This window comes from Bos taurus, chromosome 11 (assembly GCF_002263795.3).
Source record: "Bos taurus isolate L1 Dominette 01449 registration number 42190680 breed Hereford chromosome 11, ARS-UCD2.0, whole genome shotgun sequence".
NCBI classification, from domain to species: domain Eukaryota; kingdom Metazoa; phylum Chordata; class Mammalia; order Artiodactyla; family Bovidae; genus Bos; species Bos taurus.
This window is the reverse complement of record NC_037338.1, coordinates 63,032,760-63,057,370: the sequence shown is the minus strand read 5'-3', so window position 1 is coordinate 63,057,370 and position 24,611 is coordinate 63,032,760. Positions and strand designations below refer to the sequence as shown.

General features: G+C 44.4%; 1 protein-coding gene across 4 annotated transcripts in view; it reads left to right on the top strand.

Annotated features, from left to right (window-relative positions):
* SERTAD2 (SERTA domain containing 2) overlaps positions 1 to 22,488 on the top strand; it is a 115,847-nt gene extending 93,359 nt beyond the window's left edge. For 2 of the 4 annotated variants that reach the window (XM_010810111.4, XM_010810112.4), the window contains exons 2-3: positions 9,410 to 10,032; positions 17,238 to 22,488. In XM_010810111.4, coding sequence (XP_010808413.1) covers positions 10,022 to 10,032; positions 17,238 to 18,189 — 963 coding nt within the window. In that variant the 5' untranslated portion in view covers positions 9,410 to 10,021 and the 3' untranslated portion in view covers positions 18,190 to 22,488. The remainder of the gene's footprint in view (positions 1 to 9,409; positions 10,033 to 17,237) is intronic. The other 2 variants (XM_005212834.5, XM_005212833.5) reach the window with 1 other exon arrangement.
* Positions 22,489 to 24,611: the final 2,123 nt, after the last annotated feature.

Genomic DNA, 24,611 nt, shown 5'->3' with positions numbered 1-24,611 from the left:
TGTTTAGCCTTAAATTTCTCAAAAAGATTAGGTATCATTGTCTTAGAATAACTTTTTGCTTCCAAGCTGGTTAGTTTCAGGATGTTTCAGGAGGTGGAGAGTAAGTTTTTACAGGCACTTAATGGGGAAGGGCGATCAGCAAGGTGAGACGTCCAGTCTCAGACTGTACCAGTTTTCATTTGAATTAAGCTGGACAGCCTCCTTTGGTCTTAAGGAAGATAATAAATGTTTTCAAGCTTTGTTCATGAAATATGCTTTGTGATTTCTCAATATATGTTAAGAAATGTCCATAACGTGTGTAAAGAGCCTAGAAGTTGTACTAGCCAATCGGATCCCTGAGGCCTTAAGTGTTCAAAGTAGCCTTTTATAATTAGAGACGAGTCTCTGACAAGAGTGAAGTGGGCTCTTGGCTCCACTCAACCCCTGGAGGACAGTCCACCTGAGAGCCTCTGGGTTGTTTTGCTGATGGGGGCCTGGGGGCGGGGGCGGGGGGGAGTTGTTCAGCTACCCAGAAGCCATAACTCACCCCTAGAGCTCCTCCCACTCCTCCCCCTTTTTATAGCAGTCTATTCTGATTTGAGTGTGGTAGGGTGTGCTCTGAGGATGAAAATACCCATCCTGAGATCTCAGCTTCTGGCAGGAGCAAGAAGAGCTTGTTCTTGGATCTCTACTTTAATGTTCATTTCAGCTATTTCTTCGTGGAAAAAAAAGAGAGAGAGATAAATGTTAGAAAGTCTGCCTTTAACTTTGTTGATTTACTTAGAGATATTATATGTTAATGTAAAGTTGTTTACGTTCTTCATCAAGTTTGAAACCCTTTAAAATAACTTTATTTCTTTACCCTCCTAATTAAAATGTGCATAACCATGTTGCTCTCAGGTGAGAAAGCTTATGAAATGGATCGGACAGCCTTTTTTTTTTTTTTTTTTTTAACATTCAGCTCTGTTCTTTGGGTAATTACGATAGAAGACTTAAATTTTATAATACCAACCAAGTGTAGGACATGAATATCCTAGTGAACAGTTTTATTGTCAAGCGAGTGTCACAGCTTCTTAGGTAACAGCTGCCTGGGCCTGTTTCCCTTAAAAAACTAAGAAAGGGATATTAGCTCACATTTAGAAATCCTTTAGACTTCTGTTTGTTGAACTGTCCCCTTGAAAGCCTTTTATTTAATTGAGAAGCTGAAATATAAACGTTACCCAGTTGCCATGCACTAAATTATTAATAATGAGCATAGTTAAATGGTATTTATTTTGATATTTTAAAACTCAAATTTGTGTAGCAGCAGATAGCTTTTGGCATATGCTATTTTAAACAGTGTTCCAACGGCAGAATGAGTTGCAACACTACTTAGAAAGGTGCACACACACAAAATAGATAAAAAACATATAAGGGGACATTGAAATACATATGTACATATGTACAAATAAATCAAGATTTTTTCTGTCAAAAATTAAACTGATGAAGAAAATAAAAATAAAAACATACTTCAAATTATCAGTAACAAGTTATACTAAAAGTTTGCCCACAGTCAAAATATTTTACACTTTAGCTATTAAGAAAGATAAAAGCTACAACATAAACTTTTAGAAGTTTCTTTTGCTGTGATTTCTTGTTAAAAAACAAATACTAATAAAAGCATGAAGTTTTATTTTTTATTTTGTTATATCAAAAAAATCAAGACAATTTTGTTAGTATTGTAACATAGACTTTAAAAATGTGTAGGTTAATATATTTTGGAGTATGAACTCTAACTCACTTGTAGAATTTTCTAAAACTTTGTTGCTACAGAATTTCATATTTACTGTTACAGCCTATCCTGTAGGAGATAGTTATAGTTGCAGCAGTTTCTTGGCAAAGCAGGGGTGGGGTGGGGGAAGAGAGAGGACAGAGAGGTGTCTCTGATTACTGAGTGCAAAGATCAGGTGTATGCTCAAGGCACCAGAGGGCAAGCTCCAGTTTTAAGTGAAAATGGCCTTGAAATAAGGGTAACACCCACCTTCACGGTCTTTCCATTAATCTGCACTGACCAGCAGAACAGGATCATCTAAAAATGCGGTGGCCACTGCATATGTACAAGTCATGTCTTTTCTACCAACTGTTAATAATTATTCCTTAAACAGCCGACAAAAACCCCCGAGCTAGGACTCCTGCTTAAAGAAATGTGTGGATATTTAATTTAATTCTAATATTCTTTTTTTTTTTAATTTTTACTTGGAGGATAATTGCTTTACAATCGTGGTGTTGGTTTCATTGGCATGAATCAGCCTGTGGCAGGTACACATATGTCCCCTCCCTCTTGAACCTCCCTCCCACCCCTCACCCCAGCCCACCCCTCTGGGTTGTCACAGAGCCCCCAGTTGAGCTCCCTGTGTCTTACAGCAAATTCCCACTGGTTATCTACTTTACATATAGTTAGTTCTAATATTCTTGAAGGGAAGAGCAGCTCACCGAAGTTGGCATATCTTTTAAACAAAATGATTGTCTCCAATGGCCAGTGCAGTTGGCGTTAAAGGCAAACTTTGCCCCTCTATACAGATGCTGGGCAGTCCTGTGAGCAGCACTGTCCCCCAGAGCGCCCATCACTCATTGTGTGGAACAGTGTCTTTCTCTATGAGCACTGTGTGGCAGTTCATTCTTTGTATGAATCTGTGAATGGCATATGTCAGGCCAAAAAGACGACATTCCTATTCTGGGTAATAAATGGACGCCTTGTTGGTTTTTTTTTTTTTCCTTGAAGATCATGAGACAAACAAAACATGCTTGGCTGTCTAAAAATTTTCTTTGAAATAGAAATTCGAAAATAAAAATATCAGAATATCTTTGCAAACATATGATTGCTCATAGGACAAAACAGATGTATGTCATTTCAACAAGCACCCCAGACAATGAAAACTCCCTTTTGGAAGGGAATTCAGCTCTCTTTGTGGTCGGAGGGCCCTAGGAGCTAGAAAGCCTCCTTCGTCTCCTCTCAAGGTCTCCCGTCCCTCCTCTGAACTTAAACGGGGATCCCTGCCTGGAGTCCCAGCAGCCAGTCCCACAATTTGGTGTATCTGTCTTAGCAACCCAGGAGCACAGAAGCCGTGTTCTGCACCCACTGCAGCTTTCAGTTCGGAATGGAGTCGGCATCTGCTGTCTCGTCTGGCCTCCTCTCACACTTGCACGCCCGTGTGTCCCGAGCTGGGCCTGCCCCTGAGCAGGGACAGCAGAGCCAGGGCCGAGTGTGCCCGCTCGGCGCCGCCCCGAGTGGAGTGAGCCATGCGGATGCGTGGGGCGGGGGCCGGAGGGAGGGGAGCGGAGGACAGCGCCGGGCCGACTGCGCAACTGCTACAGCAGGTCCGACTAGTTTTAGGTGCCCAAAGGCAGCTTTGTTTCTCTAGTAACTCCGAGTAGCAAGCAGCAGACCTCAGTTGTGAACACTCATTTATGTCTGGCCTTACTATCTCTCTGTCCCCTTGCAGAAACCTGTAGCTTCTCAGAGTTGCTCTTTAATCCTCAGCTTTTTTTTTTTTTCTTTCAAAAACCTTCATAGGTGGTTAACTGAAAAGACGAGGCTAAACCAGGCATTTGTGTGCTTCTGAGGAGTTTCATGAAGTAGAACAGTGAAGGGGAAGGGCTTCTGACTCTTTAGGACTCACATCCCCCCACCCCTCCACCCCCCCACTCCCCCACTCCCCCACTCACTCACTCACTCACTCACTCAGTTGTCTCTGTGAACCTGTTCAACAAAAGTAAAAAGTATTACTTGATGGTGCCTGTGGTCAGAAAATTAAATAATGAAGTGTTACTTGCTGCTGATCAACCTTTAGCCCCTTGCTCTGCTCTTCTGGCTGACTGCTTATCATTCCACGCCAGCCACAGCTCCCCGGCTTCAGGCAGGCCGGCTGGCGTACCCCACCCTGGTGTTTAGAAGTGTTGAGTTAAACTCAGGGAATCTGAAAGTCCCAAGGTCATCTCTACACCAGGACAGGTTTGCATAAAATTCTAGCCACGCCAATGAGATAACGAGGTGGCAACTGTTTTAATCTGAACCTGTCTTAGTAGTTATTCCGTTTTTTAATAATACTTGATACAGATTTGCTTTTCAGATTTCTTCCCTTTTCTTGAGGAGGGAACCTCCATGTTTGTGTACTTCTGTGTCTTCCTTGCAGTCACAGAAAAAGGGTCTGGCAGAGGAATTTGAGCACCATGGTCTGTAGCTGATGAAGAAGTTTTTGCACTGCCTCTGTGCTTGTCACGAACCTGGTGATGGTCTTTTCCGAATAGTTTTGTTTTTTTTTTTAACAGACTACTTTTTAAAATATTTTTTATTATGGCCAGAAATAGAAAATAAAATAGATTTTACCAGATGACGGTTGTTAGCTGTCTAGCAGTAGTTGGTTAGCAAATTCAAAACGTGGATTCCTCAACTGGCACCTGCCTTCTTGCTTTGGAAGCCTCTAAAGATAGGCAGGGTGAACAGAATGTTCAGGGGTGGCAGTGGGGTGGGGTGGAGGCAAGATCTCCTTAAAGGTCCTTGAAGCTCCTACAGGTTGAAGTTCTGAGAGGTAGTTTCCTTAGAAAATAAATATGTATTGTTTTCAGTGTGGTATTCTGATTACTTTTATTATGTTTGACTGAGTGACTTTGAGTAAAGTTCTGTGGGTCATTAGTTATGGATGCTCAGAAATCCTTTGGAAGAAATACTTTTTATCTCAAAATAGCCCCAAAGTAATTATTTTGTTTATTAAAGAAGGGCTGTCATATTTACAAAGTATCATTCACTGCCTTCAAGCTTAATTTGTATCCTCCTTAACTTTTTCTACTCTGTGAATTATTCAAGTGTATGAAATAAAGTTTAAGTTGTCTTTGTAAAACCTTATCAGGAGTCTGCCTAATTTTTAGAATTAACTTAAACATTCTGAATATGAATGTTACTTATATGAAATAGATATTTACATAGTAGAATAGTTGTTTCTTCCCTTTCGTGTGTGTTAGTCACTTCAGTCGTGTCCGACTCTTTGCAACCCCATGGACAGTAGCCCACCAGGCTCCTCTGTCCATGGGGATTCCCAGGCAAGAATACTAGAGTGGGTAGCCATTCTCTTCTCCAGGGGATCTTCCCAGTCCAGGGATTGAACTCAAGTCTCCTGCATTGCAGGCAGATTCTTTACCCTTTGAACCACAAAGGAAGCCCTTCCTCCCTCTCAGGCGTCTCTGAAGTATATTTCTTTTACCTTGTACCTTAAATTTTAATATGCTTCCCTGGTGGCTCAGATGGTTAAGTGCCTACAATGTGGGAGACCCGGGTTCGATCCCTGGGTTGGGTAGATTCTCTGGAGAAGGAAATGGCAACCCACACCAGTACTCTGGCTGGAAAATCCCATGGGAGGAGCCTGGTAGGCTACAGTCCATGGGGTCGCAAAGAGTCAGACACGACTGAGTGACTTTACTTACTTACTTACTTAAATTTTAATACTCATATGTCATATTATAGAAATGTGATAGTTTTCTTTTTAGGGATAGTTTTCTTTTGAGGAATTCAGATTTAGACTATATACAATGTTTAGACTTACTCAACGAGTAAGTAAAGAATATTTCTCTGGTTTTTCTCTTTAGATTGCATGTAGAAGTTAGAAGATAAAGTAAGTTCTGTATTTTTGAGGAATATAAAGCATATCTTCTTTTAAGTGATTTTTCACAGTATTAAAGCATTCCCAATTTTAAAACAGAGGAGATTAAAAATTAATAATATCCCTTAAAAACACTTTCATAAAAACACTCCCTAATGTAGCATACTTAGTTTTTGTTAGTTTTATTCAGTGACAAGTTAGTTGGCTAACAAAACCTAGAAGGTAGTAATCTTTTGTTTTAATTAAGATGAAATTTTATTTTCACAGATTTGTTCTAGCAAATTATGTTTACCTGTTTTGGTGTGACCGTTTTATGTATCTGAAGGCCTTCTTTAAAAAAAAAAACAAAAAACACCATCACATACTTTTGGCAAAGCATTTGGTTTCAACCCTAAGCCTTTTCCCCTCTGACATTGTTTATTAAGGGTCTCTAGTGTGAGCAGAAAAACAAGGTATCTTTGGGGAAAAGATAGTACAGGAGAGTTGAAACCAGAATCCCATCCAAGCAATTATAAGTACTGGAGAAAAAAATGTTTTCATTATGCATGGGAATGGGGGTGGGACAAGAGTGGTTGGCCTTTACTGGCATATAATCTTAAGGGAAAGAAATTCAAATCTAAGAATTCCTTCCCTTAATGTTAATGAGGCTTTAGATTCAGCATGCTAAAGCTGAGTTCCTGACAACAAATTAGTGTGGAATAGCATCATAATTTTAATGTCTATAATAATATATTATTTATAAAAATAATATTATAATGGTTCATATTTACCAAGTTTCCTATGGAAAGATTGGTGATAATAGGTCATCTCTTATGAACATACAATATCATAGAACTTCAATACCTCAAACAGTGATGTAGTTTGTAATTTGCATAGGGAGAATTCCGGCAAGTTATACAATCAACTTGCTTCATGATCTCTCTAAGGTTACCAGTGTTTTACAATTTAACGGCTCCTCCCCAATATTCTTTATGAAGTTTTCCCAAAAAACTGCCAGAAGCCATTTCTGTTCAGTGTGGAGGCAATGTCCTGTTAATACAAAGCAATTGGATTGTTGAAGGCTTTTCTATCCTAGTAAAATTCCTACTGCTAACCTTGAGACTCATTGTGTTGTTGGAGATCACTTTAGGACCCCCACTGGAAATTCTGAACTACTGGCTTCTCCCAGTCCGCATCTTATGACTCAGGTTGTATGTTTGTTGTGTGTGTTCTTGCTTCAGGAATCCTCCAGGGATTTTAGTCATGGGTTTTGAAACATCAGTGTTACTTATATACAGACAACAACCTTTTCTTTATACAATATTTCCAGATTTTGAACCATAGCATAATATAGTGTGGTCTTGGCAGGGCTCTTGGCTTGTCAAGCAGTGTCCTATGGAGACCTGAATTAGGGAACAGTCTTGGAAATGTGTATACTTTGAGATCTGTAGATAGAAATTGCGGTGAATAATCAGAATTCAGGAGTGCCTGTTGCTCTCCTGCGCCCCCTTGTGGTTAGATGTGATACTCTCTTTCAAAGCTGAAGAGGAGCTCCAACTTGTAGTGGGCATGCTTGTTTACAAAGAGCATTTATAGCTTTCTTCTGTGTAAAATAGCTTATCAAGTTAATATCATAGTTCTCACTGAGGGTATAAATAGTTTATTGTGTTTGACTTTTTTTTTAATTTGTAGAATTTTTAAAATATGTATTGATGTGTGTGTACATGTTTTACCTTTTTATTATGGAAAATTCCAAACACACTCAAAAGTAAATAGAGTACAGTACATCCCCTTGTGCTCATCATCGGGCTTTAACAATCATCAATATTTTGTCAGTCTTGTTTCATCTTCATGGTCTTTTTTTTCTAGAGTATTTTAAAGCATATTCCAGGCATAGAATCTTTTTTTTTTTTTTTTTTGCTCATCTTAAATTTAGAAACTGTATAATTCGGCTCAGTCTTACTTTAGGTGTGCAGTGCTTTTAGTCAAAATTGTTACATAAACTAAGAGAACTGTAAACATCCTCAGTATCTTTGGAAGGTGACTGATGTCCCTAGATTCCTAAGAGTTAGGTCTAAAACCTATACCAGTAAGACAGGATATTAGAAATATTTTCTATTACTTAACAGTTACATTCTAAAAAACTTGTTTCTTTCCAGATGTTTATTAACAAGGCCATAATTTATTCCTAAGAAATATTCACTTGAAATATTATCTCTCACGATTTGTTTACTAAATGCGGTTATCCACATTTGAAAATGTCCTTTTCTTTTTCCAAGAGGAAAGGTTATGTTTGACAAACCAGTCAGAAACCGTCTGCAATTTCATAGAAGTAGATAAAAGTCCTAGGAGGGAAGGCAAGAGTTTCTTACATCCCCAAACAGTAAAAGCTGTTGTTTTAATTGACTTCAAGGTTGACTTCCTGGCCGAATTTCGGTTTGTCTCCAGGCTTTAAGACGCTGTCAAGAAAGCCCGGGGATTGTTCGCCGCGGGACCCGTCCGACTGGAGTCTGATCACGGATGCGCGGCCGCGCGCTACCCGCGGCAGAGAGCGCCGCCGGGAGAGCCCGGGGAGGCGCCTCCGCAAACAGTGGTGTCGGGTTACAGCCTCGGAGCCGCGCCGAGCGCGCCTAACTGGCTTGATCTAGTGACTGGCTTCATAATTACATTGCTGATTTGTTAGGGAAGGCTTTGTCTTACTTAGCAATTAGCATGGATGTTACTGCAGGGACCTCATCCTGGATGAGCTTGGGCTTAAAGAAAGAAAAAAAAAAAAGCTTCCCCGATAGGGGCAGCTTTAGGGGTTCAGTTACTTACCCTCCCTTGTCTTCTGGGAGTAAACACGCAGAGGCTTTCTCCCTGTTGGAATTTTGCCCGTGTTTCTGCCATTCCCGGAGGCCGGAAGCAGTCGCTTTGGGGTCTGCAGGCAGCCTGGGGGAGTGCTGACCCCCGCACGGCCTCCCGGAGGCTCACCACCAGGAATTGGGGGAACTGCACGGGTCACAGTGCATGGAACATCCCCGCTGGCAGATCCTTGCAGGCACCCCACTTTCTTTTTTAAATTAATTTATTTTAATTGGGGGATAATTACAATATTGTGATGCTTTTTGCCATACATCAACATGAATCAACCACGGGTATACATATGTGTGTCCCCCATCCTGAACCCCCTCTCCCACTTCCCTACCCACTCTTTTCCTCTGGGTTGTCCCAGAGCACTGGCTTTGGGAGCACCCCACTTTCTGTCAGCTCTCTCCCAGATCTGCCAGCACCCCCCCCCCCCGCATGTCCCTTCAGGGTGTCCTCTAAGTCGTGTCCCCCCACCCCCACCCCGCGGCTTCTGCTGTTACCTGGGGGAGGAAGGGTGTCAAAAGCCTACCCATTATCAGATTCCTGAGTGTTGGATGTTGATTAAGGTGTAATATTTTAACAGTGTAGAAAGTTGTCTAAGGGAACCTGGCTTCCCCTGTGGAACAAGGAGGGGGCCTTTCCTTCCTGCCCGGGAGGTGATGTGTGGCCAGCTGACAAAAGAGCTCTTCCCAGAGTTCGCTGGAGGCTGGTGGCAGGCGTCCTGTTCAGGAGCAGGGGCTGCACTTGGACCACCTCAAGAGCAGGACCCAAAGCACACCCTAAGGCAGGCGTCAGAGAGGAGAGATGAGAATGTTCTGTGTTTCAGAAGTTGTCTCATCGGCATTTGTAGCCAGCCTCTCTCCTGCTCTGGAGAGACTGTCACCCACTCAGTTTTGCCAGGGGCAACTTCTTTCTTCTTCCACTGCCCCCGAAAGAAACTGAAAGCATGCGTGTGTTTCCATTTACAGGACTTTGGGTTTGGCGGCTCAGGATGTCTGAGTGAGGAAATAGCCTCTGCTAGCCTGGTTGAAGACACTCGTCACACGTCATAGCTTCTTTTTTCTTCAAACTGGGTAGCTCTATGAGGAAAAGGCATCATTCTGAGTCATTAGCGTTACTGTGAACGCCTCGTTTTTATAATTTTTAGTGTCAGCATGGGCACTTCTGGACCCTTCAGCAGCCAGTAGTCACACCACTTGTCACACAGGACGGTGTGGTTGAGGAGACCCGGGACTCTTATTAGGAGCCTTTCACTTGAGAGCTGTTAACCAGTGACACGGGCATACAGAAACGTGCACAGGTCCTGAGTGTGCAGGCCAGTGACTCATCGAACAGCAGACGCCAGCCTCTTCACCCTGGTGAGGACGTAGAGTGAGACCCGCTCCCGGGGAGCCCAGAGCCCCACTAGGAGCTACTCTTCCCTGACGGCAGACACCAGGACTGAGCTCTGCCCTGTAAACCGACTGTTGAGACAACATGTCACTTAATCGTGAAGCCCGCTATGCTCCTGAGAAAGGAAAACCCTGGATTTCTACTTGTCACTTACTGGTCCAAAAGGAAATTGGAACAAGCTCTTGAAAATGTACACAAGGTACAGACCATCCAGCCTTGAGGTGTTTTAAAGTAATAACTTTCAGGATTCCCCCGTGTGCCCCGCCTCTGTGTGTGGACGAACGAGTGTGTGTGAGCATCGGGTGGTGCGGAGCTGGGAGCCCTTTCCACGTCTGCCTTGGTGTGCTGGCCGCTTGCCGCCCCTCCTGGCTGCCTCTTTGATCATATGGTCAGTCTTACCCTCCCCAGTGATTTCCTCCCTTCAGAAATTGGAACTAAGCTATCAATCCTGACCTTCTTTTAAAACACCTTTTGCAGCATTAATTCCCGTGGTTACTGAGTAGGATTTTCCTTCTGGAGGGTTTTCCTTCTGTTTGGGGTGATAACTGTTTGGGGGGATAAACTGAGTTAAAGTCTTTTGCATCTTTTTTTGACCCCCCCCTCCACCCCCACTGAGCCAGAAAGCCAGCCCCCATGGTGGGCCGGGGCAGGCTCCCAGTTTGGGCCTTTCATAAGCCCCAGCGGTGATGCTGCCCTCAGGGGCCACGCACAGCCCCTCCGTGCACCTATCAAGTCAGCGGCCCCCAGGCTCTGGGCCTCTAGGAAGCACTGGTGGCCACAGCGGGCTGCAGGTTAAAGCAGTGGGTTTTGTTGTTAGTGGGGATTACACAAGTGGTGGTTTGCAAAAGTGGATTTAATATTGTTAATTTTAAAATCATAATTAGTTCGTGGGGAACCTGGTGCTCAGCCATTCGTAGACAGCCTTTTGGGCTGGGGTTTTGTATGGAGCAAAGCAGCTCTCTCGCTGCGAGCTATTGAAAGTCAGCCCTCGACAGAAGTGTTTGTATTATTACAATAACCAAAAAAAGGAGGGGAAAAAGAAAATCGTAACATTTGACAGTTCAAATAATATTAAAGGACGGTGTTTTAAACAGTTTTTCCAAGGCATAGCTGTAAAATAATTGAAAAAACACTGAGTTTAAGAGAACTTTTTTGATTGCTTGTTTTTTCTTTTTTTTTTTTTTAATGTTTGCGTCTTTTTCCTGTAGTGCTTTAAAAATGTAAAAGCTATGAAATGCTCCTTTTAACACATGGGTACTATTTCAGTTTCTCTCAGGACACTGGGCCTCACTACCATTCACTCTCTGATCACGGCAAGAAGAACCTAGGCCCCAGTGAGCTGGTGGTATCACATGTATCAGTCTGAGAAACTGAGATTTATCATTAAAATTGAGCTTAGGACATCTTACTTCTGCATGTAGTCTTTCTTTTTTGATGTCAGTTGCCATCACAAAGCTACTCATTCTTTGTTTCCTTACCTGCTTAGGCACAAATAGGGAAGCAGTTTAAACTCAAGATTTAATTGAGTAAAGGTATTCTCAGGCTTAAATATGAAATAGCTGGGTGGAGAAAAAAGGAAGTCGTGGTTGTCAAAATGAGGTCCCTAGACCAGCATTACCTGGAAACTTGCTGAAAATATAGAGCTCGGTCCTCCACACTAGACCAAATGAATGAGAATCTAGGATAGTGGGGGGCGGGGGGAGCATTCTTTTACCGAGCCCCCTCTGTGAATCTGATGCTCACTCAAGTTTGAGAACTGAAGAATGAGAGAGGCACGCACAGCTTTCTGGATGCAGGGTCCTTGCCCACCCTCAGTGCCTCCGGTCCCAACAGATCTTACCCAACGCCTGCCCTGTACAGCTGTGCCCTCTGAGGTTCGTTCAGACTTCCCCTTTGTCATACCCTCCCTTCACGCCAAGTTTACACCCAGAGCCAAAGACACACATCTCTGTTTTTGTTTTACAGTCCGTCTCTGGCTGTCCCTCAATGTCTTTTCTCATTCTTTCCATTTACTATTCATCCAGTCGCTATTTCTGAAGCATCTTCTGTGTGTCAGGGACTGCCTTACCTTGAGGATACAGAGATGAACAGAACTGTCTAAAACCCTCAGACAGCTTACCGTCTGGGGTGGGACACGTTCACCGAGAGGCAATCCTGCCTTAAGTATAAACCTCAAATCCTATCTCTGGAAGTCTCTCCCCGGTCACCCAGTCTGTACTGATCTCTGATTCCTGACTGTGGGAGTCATTAGAATCTGGAATTGCAAACCCCCAAATAATATCTTTTCCTGCTTCTCTGGTTCTTTCTCTTCTGAGGAATCGCCTAGTGACATGTTACTGTTGACCATCTTCCCTGGGCAGATTTGTAGCATTTGAGGGCAGGGTCTTTCCTAGTGAAAGTGGCTTGACTGAAAGCCAGGTTTGGTATCTGGAGAGTTTTATTCACTATTAAACTTCCTGGAAAACTCCCACAGAGAAGTGTCCATTTGTATTGCTCCCTATGAGTTTTTGTTCTCTCTTTTCAAAACTTAGATTGCTGCAGTTAATACTTGCCAAAATTTATGTTAAGCAAATCAGAATGTTAGGGGTTTGTTTCTAACAAGTTTATTGGGGAGGGAAGGTATTTTACCTTGAACTGTATATTAACAGCCAGTGAATATTCAATCAAAAGAGTGACTGTGGTTAGTTTTAGACCCCTCTAGGTGGGCAGGAAAGGGAGCGAGCACGCACCTCACTCCTCCATGTCAGGGTCTCTAACCACCCTGAAGTTCCGGATCTCCTTTGGGCCTTCTACTGAAAGACTGGATAGAAGACCACGGGCTTTGGGCCTGGGTCTTCACAAGTCGAGGGAGGAGGCAAAGTGAGGTGCTGAGCCTCGGGGTAGCCTGGAAACCAACTTGTCACAAGCTCCTCTTTTCAGGGAACTCCAGGCTACCATCCAGTGTCCAGTTCCACTCCAAGGGGCCTCTGGTGCAGGAACAGCACACACCTCCTGCCACACCCCCATCCCTGTTACCCTGAAGCCCTTAATGACCTCCAGCTACTGCTCCATCTTCACTCTGCAGCCAAGTGGGGCCTTTTAAAAGGTCACATGCCTCTCCAGTGGCCTGAAGAGCTACTGCTGTTGTCTTGGAGTGCCTGAGGAGAGGCTTTGGACAGCCTGGCCCTCGTATTTTTGAGAGGCTTGTCTTGTCTTTGAATCGTGTCTGTTCCATGTTCACACATCTCCAAGTGAGGGTCCTTCTCACCTCCCTCCCACTTCCAGGAATTGGAGGCCTCTTCTGAAAGTGGGCAGACAGAACTCTGAACAGCATGTTAAGCAAACTTTGGGAAAACTTTTTTTTTTTTTTTTTACAAATTTTAAATTAAAAAAAAAAATGTAATGTTCTACATAAGAATGTGCGTTAGATTTTACCATGTCATTTTTCACTCCTTTTTGTAAAAATGTAGCTAGAGTTCAGATTACAAATCAGGATTGTGTGCATTTTGGAATCTTACTGGGTGTGTAGAGCAGTTTGCCTCATAAAACAAAATAGAAAAATGAAGCCAAACCTGCTTTGAGAGATACTCTATCATGGGTCCTTATTTACACATTTGAGAAGCATCCAAGATTCAGTTCATCTATCTGTTCCTGCTCATGGATTTGGCGTACCCAGGTCCTCCTCCTTCCCCTTCCAGACAGCATTACAGATGTCTTATCAGGCTTTCTCTAAATCATTCGGATCCATATCACATCACAGAGCTGTGACCAGCTTTGTTGTTGTCGTTGTTTAGTCGCTTAGTCATGTCCAATTCTTTGCGACCCCCTGGACTGCAGCACACCAGGCTTCCCTGTCCTAAACTGTCTCCCAGAGTTTGCTCAAACTCATGTACATTGAGTCGATAATGACCAGCTGCTGCTGCTGCTAAGTCACTTCAGTCGTGTCCGACCCTGTGCGACCGCATAGACAGCTGCCCACGAGGCTCCCCCGTCCCTGGGATTCTCCAGGCAAGAACACTGGAGTGGGTTGCCATTTCCTTCAATGCATGAAAGTGAAAAGTGAAAGTGAAGTCGCTGAGTCTTGTCCGACTCTTAGCGACCCCATGGACTGCGGCCCACCAGGCTCCTCCGTCCATGGGATTTTCCAGGCAAGAGTGTTGGAGTGGGGTGCCATTGCCTTCTCCGAATGACCAGCTAGATCATTCTAATTGGAAATCAGGTGCTTCTCACAGTGAAGTATCTCTCTGAAAAGTATCTCCATAGATCTCCCTCAGCCATGAGAATTTGGCTAACCATGCCTGTAGTCCCACGTGCTTTTTAAATAGTTAAGTTCTATGTGCTTGCTGATTATTTCTAGAGAAATGTGAGTTATTGAAAAAGTCCTGTTGTTTTTTTCCTGGTAACAAGTCTTTAAAAGACAGTTCTGTGTGAATGACTGAAAGAAAGGAAACATCTGCATTGTCTTTCCTGAGTGTTACTTCTCCTTCAGAGAGCCAGTAAACATTTAAAGTAGCCATAAGCTTACATACTTGTTTTGAGGCATGTGTTTGGTTTACATTTTGGGACAGTGCCTCTCAAACTTTCTGTGATGAAAGACCATCTTCTTTGTGTTTTCCTCCTTTATGGACTAATACTTCAGTGAAACCTGACAGAATACTGGAAAAATGAAATGAGTTACACGGATGTAAAAATAGAAGCCTCATTTTAAAAAGTTTTATTTACAAAATATAATTACTCTGTAAATCTGCCATAAAAATTTCTAAGCAGTACAGAATTTCTACTTACCTCATTGTGAACCAGTAATAGTTTGTAGACTGGTTCCATCTATGGATCACACTTTGAGAAACACTGTTTTAAGAGAGAGAGATAGTGTGTGTGTGTGTATGTGTGTGTGCGCGCACGCACGCACTTGTGTACTCTCACACACACTTGGGTGTATTGGGTACATTCAAATTATAGTGTATAACATAGGTTATGTAACTGCCTTATATGATAGCTAAATGCATATGGTGAGCTCTTTGGTAAAAGTGGGGCTTCCCTGATAGCTCAGTTGGTAAAGAATCCACCTGCAATGCAGGAGACCCCGGTTTAATTCCTGGGTCAGGAAGATCTGCTGGAAAGGGATAGGCTGCCCACTCCAGTATTCTTGGGCTTCCCTTGTGGCTCAACTGGTAAAGAATCCACCCGCAAAGCAGGAGACCTGGGTTTGATCCCTGGGTTGCGAAGATCCCCTGGAGAAGGGAAACGCTACCCACTTTAGTATTCTGGCCTGGAGAATTCCATGGACTGTATAATCCATGGGGTCACAAAGAGTTGGACACGACTGAGCAAGCTTCACTTTCACTTTTTTTTTCCTTTGGTGAAAGTGGAGTTTTTCTGGATGTGGCATTAAATTGTAAGCAAATACAAATGGTATATACTTGAATACAGTTATCTGTTTCAAAATACAGCTGTCCGAGTGTACTTCTGATAGATAAAGTAGCAAGTGTTTTGTACTGTGAAATGAAGTCGCCTCCTCTCTGATTCACACTCAGGTTTAAACGGGCACAGATACTTTAGATAGGAAATGTCCTATGCCGTGTGTACATACAAATGAGACAGCACTGAGCAGAGCAGTAGGAAATGCTGCTGTCATGTGAGGCACTAGATAAACCCTTTGTTACTATCATACACACCTTCTTTGCCTCAGAGAACAGTTAATTATGGGACTGGTCTTTGGTCCTAGTGATTGACAGCCATTTTCTTAATGTTTACGAAGTGGGGGGAAGTGTTTCCTATAAGTAACTCCACATTCTTTACAAGCGTTAACAAAGTCTCAGGCTGATTCTGACTTGATGGATTGCAGTTGTCTTCGTTCTCTGCTGGAGACTGAGCCACATGAAGGCAGCCACCCGGAATGGGACTTGCGCGCCAGGCTCTGTGTCCACCTGCACGTCTGGCCTTCTTCCACAAAGCCGAAGAAGGAAGTTTTATTATGGTTAGCCTTATCCCTTTAGGATGAGACTCCCACTTTAAAATGATAATAAGGTGTAGGAGAAGTTGTTAAGCTCCTTGAAGACCAGGCTTTATTCCTGTGCCGGACGACCCACTTTCTGGCAGAGTGCCCAAGGCAGTGTAAATGCGGGATGAGTTAAAGGATTAAAGGAGGTCATTCAGTAAAAGGCAAGTCACCTTTAGAAAAAAATGCTGGGTAACTGCAAAGCACTTTCTTGTGTGTGACATCATCAAAAAGAGTGAGTGGCCTTGAGGAGAGCATTAACACGCCCCTCTGGGTAAGCATTGTAGAGGGGGAAGGAACAAGCCACGGGCCTAGCTTGATGAGAAGCCACGGGCCTAGCTTGATGAGAAGCCCGTCTGCGGGTCTGAACGATGACACAAGGACAGCTTTCTTGGTTAAATCGTTATAAAGTGGGGTCTGTGAGACACAGACCGGTGGACTTGTGATTGCTTGGTTTAGATGCTGAAGTTCTGAGAGGAAGGGCCAGCTGCTCTCCAGAAGGCGCAGGCATTTGGTGGTGTCTTCAATCAGGACAGAGCACAGGAGGAGGCTGCCATATCAGGCAAGGTGGGCAGGAGTTAAAACCCATTCCCCAGTGCTCAGGGTGTGAGATAGGAGGTGGTTGTCTCTTTGAAATCGCTGCAGGAATCACAGTAGGTATTTTAAGAAATGTACCCAGTACTCAAACAGCAATACTTATAATCACAGGAAATTGCTTTTAAATTAGTCCAGTTGCACTCAGGTATGACAGCCTATGATGAAACTTAGCCACGGAAAAACTTGGGTTGGGAAATCCTGCACTTGATTCTTGACAGAAAAGCGATAGCAGCTCCATCACTGTGGTCATTTAATACAGCCTAAGCCCTTCACCACATGTCACCAAACAGTCAGGCTCTGTGCGTGATGGGGAAGAAAGCAGTGTTTTGAAAGCATATGCAGTTCTACCAAAACTGTACATGTTCCCCTTTTTCCAACTGCGTTCTTTTCATCATTCCAGGTGTGTTCAAGCTGTAACCTGTGACACCTTTACCTGTTTAGGTCATAGCATTGTCAGTGTTTTCTTGGGTTTTAAAAATAGATCTGTTGGAGGGAGGGAAGTTGAACCTGCTTGGTAACAGGGTGGGTAGGCACAGGCACACAAGCGAGAAAGTCAAAATCACGGTTTCCATGGTAATGTTTAACTTGTCTGTGTCGTACACATTTCTCAAGAAATACATTCAACAGACTACCCAGTGATAAAAATTGCTCCACCGCCACACAGAGGTAGATTTCCCAATGAATTCCTCTGTTGTAACCAGCCCTGGTCAGGGAACTCAGGTCCTGAGTCCTGACCTCTGAAATCGGCATCTTTTTTGAAAACGGGAGGGGGGCGGGGTGGAATTCGTTTCTGTAGGATTGATTCCATCTCCTTCCTTTCTCCTTGTTAGATATATGTTGGGGAAAGGAGGAAAACGGAAGTTTGACGAGCATGAAGATGGGCTGGAAGGCAAAATCGTGTCCCCGTCAGACGGTCCGTCCAAGGTGTCTTACACCTTACAGCGCCAGACTATCTTCAACATTTCCCTTATGAAGCTCTACAACCACAGGCCCCTCACCGAGCCCAGCCTGCAAAAGACCGTGCTCATCAACAACATGTTGCGGCGCATCCAGGAGGAGCTGAAGCAGGAGGGCAGCCTGCGGCCCGCGTTCCCCGCCTCCGCGCCGCCCGCCGCCGCCGCCGACCCGCTGGGCTCCAGCTCCCGGGAGGCGCCGCCCGCCTTCAGCCAGCCCGCTCCCGCGCCCTGCGAGCTGGGCGGCGCCGCGGCCCTGGAGGCCTGCCTCACCCCCGCCTCGCTGCTCGAGGACGACGACCCGGACACCTTTTGCACTTCGTCGCCGGCCGCCCCCGCCAGACTCGCGCCTCCCGCCCTCCTCCCGCCGGAAAAGGACAGCTTCTCCTCCGCCCTGGACGAGATCGAGGAGCTCTGTCCCACATCTACCTCCACGGAGGCCGCGGAGGCCGACGGCCCGAAAGGGGACTCCTCCTCCGGGGGGCCCGGCGCGCCTCAGAGACCCGAGGGGCTGCAGGAGGGCGGCCGGCCCGAGGACCCGAAACTGATGGACTCCCTGCCTGGCAACTTTGAGATCACCGCGTCCACGGGCTTCCTCACAGACTTGACCCTGGACGACATCCTGTTCGCCGACATTGACACGTCCATGTACGACTTCGACCCCTGCACGTCCGCGTCGGGGACCGCCTCCAAGATGTCCCCCGTATCGGCCGATGACCTCCTCAAGACGCTGGCCCCCTACAGCAGCCAGCCCGTCGCCCCGAGCCAGCCTTTCAAGATGGACCTCACCGAGCTGGACCACATCATGGAGGTGCTGGTCGGATCCTGAGCCCCGGGGCCCCCGCACCTGCTCCCCACCCCACCCCCCGCACCCCGACAGCTCTCCGCACTGTGCATGCACCCTTGCTTGCCTTTTTCTGAGAAGAACATTCTACAAAAGGACCACACTAGTTTTTGCTTTGAGCAGAGTTGGAGTGCCTTCATCCAAGTATGACCACTTTTAATATGCTTTTTTTGAGTGGTTCCTCAGAGACCTACTACCCGGGAATAAGAAAGAATACATTTGAAGACGATGTGGCTGTGTTGAATGACAAAAACAGTTCAAGTGAAGCACAAGGAATAAGTTGGGAAAGCTGTAAATTGCATGTGCATATTTGTCTATTTTTTCTATAAGTTTTATTGCAAGAGTTAAAAAAAAAAAAGAATATATATATATATTATTTAGATAATCTCAGTACCTTTTCCGGCATTTTCGCCCTGTATAGGTTGACTTGGCAATTCAGCCTTTTTAGAGGCATTAACTACTCCTCGTAAGTGTTGCATTTACATGGCTGTTTAGAAACTGCTGCCCAAATTTATTTTATATTTTTGTACAGATTCTGCAGTTTATGATATTGTTTTTCTAAAAACAAATGCTGTTTATACATATGAGATAGCTATTTTGATAGGATTTGCTCACATAGTTCCTGCAAACTTCAGATGTACAAGTTGCACTTGTACTTTTATAGAGTTGTAATGTTTTATATGTGTTTGGTGCAAAGAGAAAATTGGATCAAATCAATCCGCAGTTGATGTCCCCAGATGCAAACACACACACACACACACACACACACACACACACACACACAGCGCTTTAAAAAGGGCCAGGAGATATCACACCCAAATTTCATGAGCACTGACCCCCTGGCATGAACACCCGCCAGCACTGTGACTTCCAAAGCCAGAGCCACGTGTGCTCATCAAGCTTGCATTAAGCAGTTGGCGGGAGGCAGCCATGGAGCTCTGGGTTTACATGATGGTTCTCTTTCGCTCGCTCTCTGAAGGGGAAGGCTACCAAGTATTCTATTTATGCCAAGTCTGCGCTTTTAATTGTTTTTATTTTTTTTTAAACAAAACCCCAGATCTTTCCGTTTTTGGCATAATTTTTATGAAGACCTGAAATTTTACACAAGAACAGAATTTTATGAAAAGCGACCAACCTCTTCATGGAACTAAACCCTATTGCAATGTTTAGGGCTCACCAAGAAGGAACTCTTCCCCTGGAAGGCATCCATCATGTTGCTCAGTTGTCTTTTCTGGCTTCCCTTCCCTAGAGCTTTCATTCCCTCTGTTGCTAAGTGCTGAAAATGGCACCGTCACGATCACCACAGTGAGCCTGACTCTCCTCGGCCCAGCCTGGGATGCACTCGTGTGACGCCCATGGCTCTTGAACCAGGAGTTGGCCCCGTTACATCACGGCCTCTTATCTGGTTGCTTTCTCGAATCAACTGCTTTAACTTCACTTTACAAGGCTGTTTTACCCAAATACACAGGACTGTCTATGCATGTCCCCCTCTGCCCCCACTTTGCCATCCTCTCTCTGCCAGGAGAACTAGCTTTTTATTCCTAGTGATCTACTTTTAATTTTAGAATGTTTGCGATGTATCATGCTTGTTGCCGAAATTGTTTATGGCCTTTCTGTATCAGTTTTTTCTTTTCTTCCGATGGTACTTCTGCTGGTTACAACCTATATTGTTGAAACGCAGATGGCTTCTTTAGGAGTAACTTTTATATTTATTTAAGAATTTTTAAATTATGGGATTTGTGTTGTTGTTGTTGTCTTTGTTGTTGGTCATTTGTCAATATTCAGTCACCAATTCTGCTCACTTCTTGCCATGGATAAAATTGAGTCTTTCTGGCCAATTAAAAAAAGACAGCTTTATAAAATGGCACTTTATACAAGCCATAGATAGTTTTATTTTTATAATGCACATGGCAAAGCAAATACATTTGTGATGAAGGAACTGCTCATCTAAGCAGAAGATTCATGTATGATATGATTAAATCTTTCTACATTCTGATTTACTCCCCCCCCACCCCACCCCCCCCCCACCTAAATGTGTTTTTAAAGGCTAATTATCAACTCATTCAAGCAGTGAGGAATCGATCAAATTGCACTGTTCTCCTGTAAGCACCCTCCACCAGACACCTCTTACTACTACAGATGTGTCATTCCCTATAATAGGACCAGGGACCACATAGTTAAGGTGAGGGTTTTTGTAGATGCTTCCAGTGTCACTGTGCCTGTCCATTTGAAGCGCTTCCTTTTCCTGTAGAGAACAAGACCGCCCAGACGCCACGCTTCTGCTAGCTGGAGGACCCAGCAAACCCTCCACATGCCGCACACAGACACATTCGTGTCCGTGCACAATAGTGTTCATTATCCCGGACAATAACAGGGTAAGGCAGCTGATTTGCCATTGTTAAAAACTGATTGATAGTAACTTAGAACAACTGTACTTTGGTTGGATTAGCAAATTGTGTGTTTAAACAAGTCCCATATGTTGGGCAGCAGTTCAAATAAGCACTGCGAAATGTTGCCCACACGTGGTTCTCCCACTCTCCCGCATTGATAAGGCTGGGCTTCAGGATCAAAACAAAAACCCCCAACAGCAGCACGCAAGTGCTTTTTAACTCTGGATACCCTTGCCATGAATTCTTGGTATTCAAGGTCTAATGAGGAAGAACAAGGGAAGTTAGTGGCCCTTTTTCGAAAGAACAAAACCACCAAGTGTTCCAGTTATCTTTGTGTCTTATTTTGACAAAGCGATGTCCCAACAGGGAAGAACGTGAGCCTGTGTGTGATCTCCGAGCCCCAGTTCAAGCATGGGACGTGCGTCCACATGCCACCGGTGGCAGTGCCTTCCCCCTCCTGAAGGACACCACATGGGTTTCAGAGTCAGGCAGGCAATGTGAGGTGCCTTTACGAGAGCGACATGCTGGGTGGGGCTGGGAGAGGACAATTATTGACAGTGATGTGCAATGAAGTGACAAGATGAGAGCAGAATAATAAGAGCTTTGAATTTGAAGTGATTTTTTTCATAAGTTATTTATTCCTTTTTTTTTTCTGTGTAAATATATTTATTTTACTGTGGAGCTCTAACAACATCTGGATGGTAACATGTGCAGAATGTAAGTAGGAATGTATTCTGTAGGAATGTCAATCTGTACTAGAAGGGGGTCTGAGCCAGACCCCTGGGTCTTCTCATCATATGCACAGTCCATATTCATTTTTACTCTCTTCTCTAAAATATGGGTCTATTTGAAATATGCAAAAGGTATGGATGAGGAATGTTTTAATACCTCCAAATTTTTAAGAAAAGCATCAAAGGGTTGATATTTTTTAACTTTTTTTAGTCGCACTTTCTCTCTATGACAGAAGGGGCAACCATACCACTGACACCCTTGTTCACACCAAAGGGTGAGAACTAGCCAAGCCACCTCCACCTGAGGAGTGTCTTTCTCAATTGTGCTGTTTATTGCCATAGCCCCTCAGAGTGTCCCAACTGCCCTGAGATCAATCAAGGAAAATTTCTTAAATAAATAAACTCCAAAGAGCCAAGTGTCAACTTACGGATCATTTTTAAAGCTTAAATTTATTAACCACCCTTGGTGGTAAATAATGAATTATGAATCTGCAGGGCAGCCTTCTCAGATGACAGATGTTAAAAAAAAAAAAAAGAAAACCAACCAGAGAGAGAGACTCTACGTTGTGCAGCGATTGTTATTCTCTATATGAATTGTCTTAATTTCAAAATCTTGCTGTTACAAATTGAACCTTTATACACTTTCTGAAAAGAATTGAAAAGAGCATATTTAACCTTTTCTGGCTGTAAATGGTTAACTTCCTGTAACTGCCAGTGGCAGTGAGGTGTGTGCGTCCTGCTTATGTACAATTGTTTTCAGGGCTTCTGAGAATGAGTCTAAATGGTTCTTGAAAATTAGCCAGGATCAAGTACTATTGCAAACAAAGCCAATAAAAATTGTGGATGTCTTTTGGGGATAACAAGTTTGGAAGAGAAGTGCGGTCCATACAACCAAGATTTGGAACAGATGTACATAGCAACATGTTTGGTGCATGGTTTTTGAGGAGGGCTTTTGTCAAAAAGGAGGTGTAACCTTTCCCCCACAGACCTGAGAGCTGTGCCTTTTCTATGCAATATTACAGACGTTACATCAGAACCCAGATGGTTGTATTCACATGTAGGTTTGGGCTGTAATCTGAACAATTGGACAGATTAAATGTACATGGAAATGAGCAGTCTTACTTTTGTAGTTTTATATTATACAATAAACAGTTAAAAGATGAGAGAGGTGTGTTTGCAGTTTCCTTCTGCCTGGAGTACAGCCAGCTTGTATGTCACCGTCTGCCCATGTCGGTGAATGGTGCCCCTCCCACCCCCCACTGCCTCCCCTCAAGTTGGTGCTATCACCGTCTCCCTCTGTCTTGTCTCAGAAGCACTTTTCTCTGTTGGTTCTCCCACTGCCCCTTGGGTGCTTCTCAAACCTCCTTCTCCAACTCTTTCTAACATTGGGTTTTTCCCAGGGTTCAGTTGGTGACTCAGCTCTTTGCTGAGCCTCTACTCTGCTTGTTTTCCCAAGGGTTCCTAATCCATCCAGGACTCTGAAAACTTATTTCCAGCTCCTACCTCTCTCCCAGCTTCCCTGGTGGCTCAGACAGTAAAGAATCTGCTTGCAATGCCGGAGACCCGAGTTCAATCCCTTGGTTGGGAAAGTCCCCAAAAAAGGGACTAGCTATCCACTCCAGTATTCTTGCCTGGAGAATTCCGTGGACAGGGGAGCCTAATGGGCTACAGTCCATGGGATCGCAAAAGAATCAGACAGGACTAACACTTTCACTTTTTCACCTCTCTCCTGAGCTCTGGACTTCAGCCAAGCTTTGCCATCTCATACTCAGTACATCTAAAACAGCCTCATTTTCCCAACAGGGCTGGTCCTTCCTCTTTGGGCCTCTCTTTGGCCTCATCACCCTTCTCCTAGGTGTATTCCAGCAGCTTCCTTTCCGAACCTACTACAGCTTCTGCTTCCCCAGCTCAAGCCGTCTTCCCCCTTCACCTCCAATTATTCCACCTGCTTCCTAGCTGCTCTTCACCGCCGTTGGGTCATTTCTCTAACACCCTTGTGGCCAGGTTTGGCGTGCCAAAGCACAAGTGGTTCACAAATTTGTTGCACATCCTCTGGCAGCACCACCCCCCATTTATACAGTCTAGCTCCCCTCTGGCCCCTTCCCCGTCCTCCATAGGGTCGTGGGGGAGACCCAGTGCTATCTCCTTGGCAGCTGGGCCATCTTGGAGGGAGTCATGGGATGCCAGCCTTATCTGCTCTGGGTAGTTTTGGGCCACTCTTGCCAGCTGGTGAGGGAATGGGGCTGGAAAATGAGGGTTCTGGTCAATCAGCCATGGAATATGGTGGCAATTGGGGAGCACTTGAGAGCTGGTATAGGTTGAAATGTGTCCTCAAAAAAAGATCTGTTAAAAATTCTGACCCTCAAGACCTTAGAAAGTGACCTTAATTTGGAAGTAATTTTACTATTTTAACTTTAAAATTTATCAAACTTAAATGAGTCAAGTTGGGTGGGTCCTAATCCTAATGACTAGTGTCCTTATTTTTAAAAGGGGAGATTTTGACACAAGCACAGAGAACAAACACCCTATGAAGATGAAGGCGGAGATCGGGGTAGCATGTCAACACACCAAGGAACACCAAAGATTGCCACCAAACCACCAGAAGCTGGAGGGGGCAGGGGTGGCATGAACAGATTTCTTCCTCAGGGCTCTCAGAAGGGACTGACCCTGCTGACACCTCAGTCTCTGACTTCTAGCCTCCAGGATGATTTCTATCGTTAAGGCCACTCTGTGTTACGGCAGCCCTAGCAGACTCACAGTGGGGAGAACAGGCTTAGCTCAATTCAGACAGCCCGGTGGAGATGCTCATTAGGGCACTAGAAATAAGAGGCTGCTGCTCAGTAGAGAGGTTTGTGTCTGGAACATGAGCATCTGCTACTAATTAGAGATGGGACTTGGGTGACTCGTTCAATTTCTGTGTTCCCGAGGAGGAGATAGTCATGGCTACTAAGTCTGTTGGAAGATGTTGACAGGGCAAGAAAAATGCAAGCTGTGGATGTTGTCCATCCTCTCGTGCCTCCACCTGCACCAAGTGCAGTAAGCACTCAGAACATGTGTTGAATTGAAAAAACAAACAGGGACTTCCCTGGTGGTCCCGTGGCTAAGACTCCACGCTCCCAAAGCAGGGAGCCTGAGTTAGATCCCTGGTCAGGGAACTAGATCCCACATGCCACAACTAAAGATTCTACATGCCACATCGAAGACCCAGCACAGCCAAATAACTAAATAATATTAAACAAACACTGTAGTTGATTCTTCTCTCCAGAGGAGAGAAGCACAAAGCCTG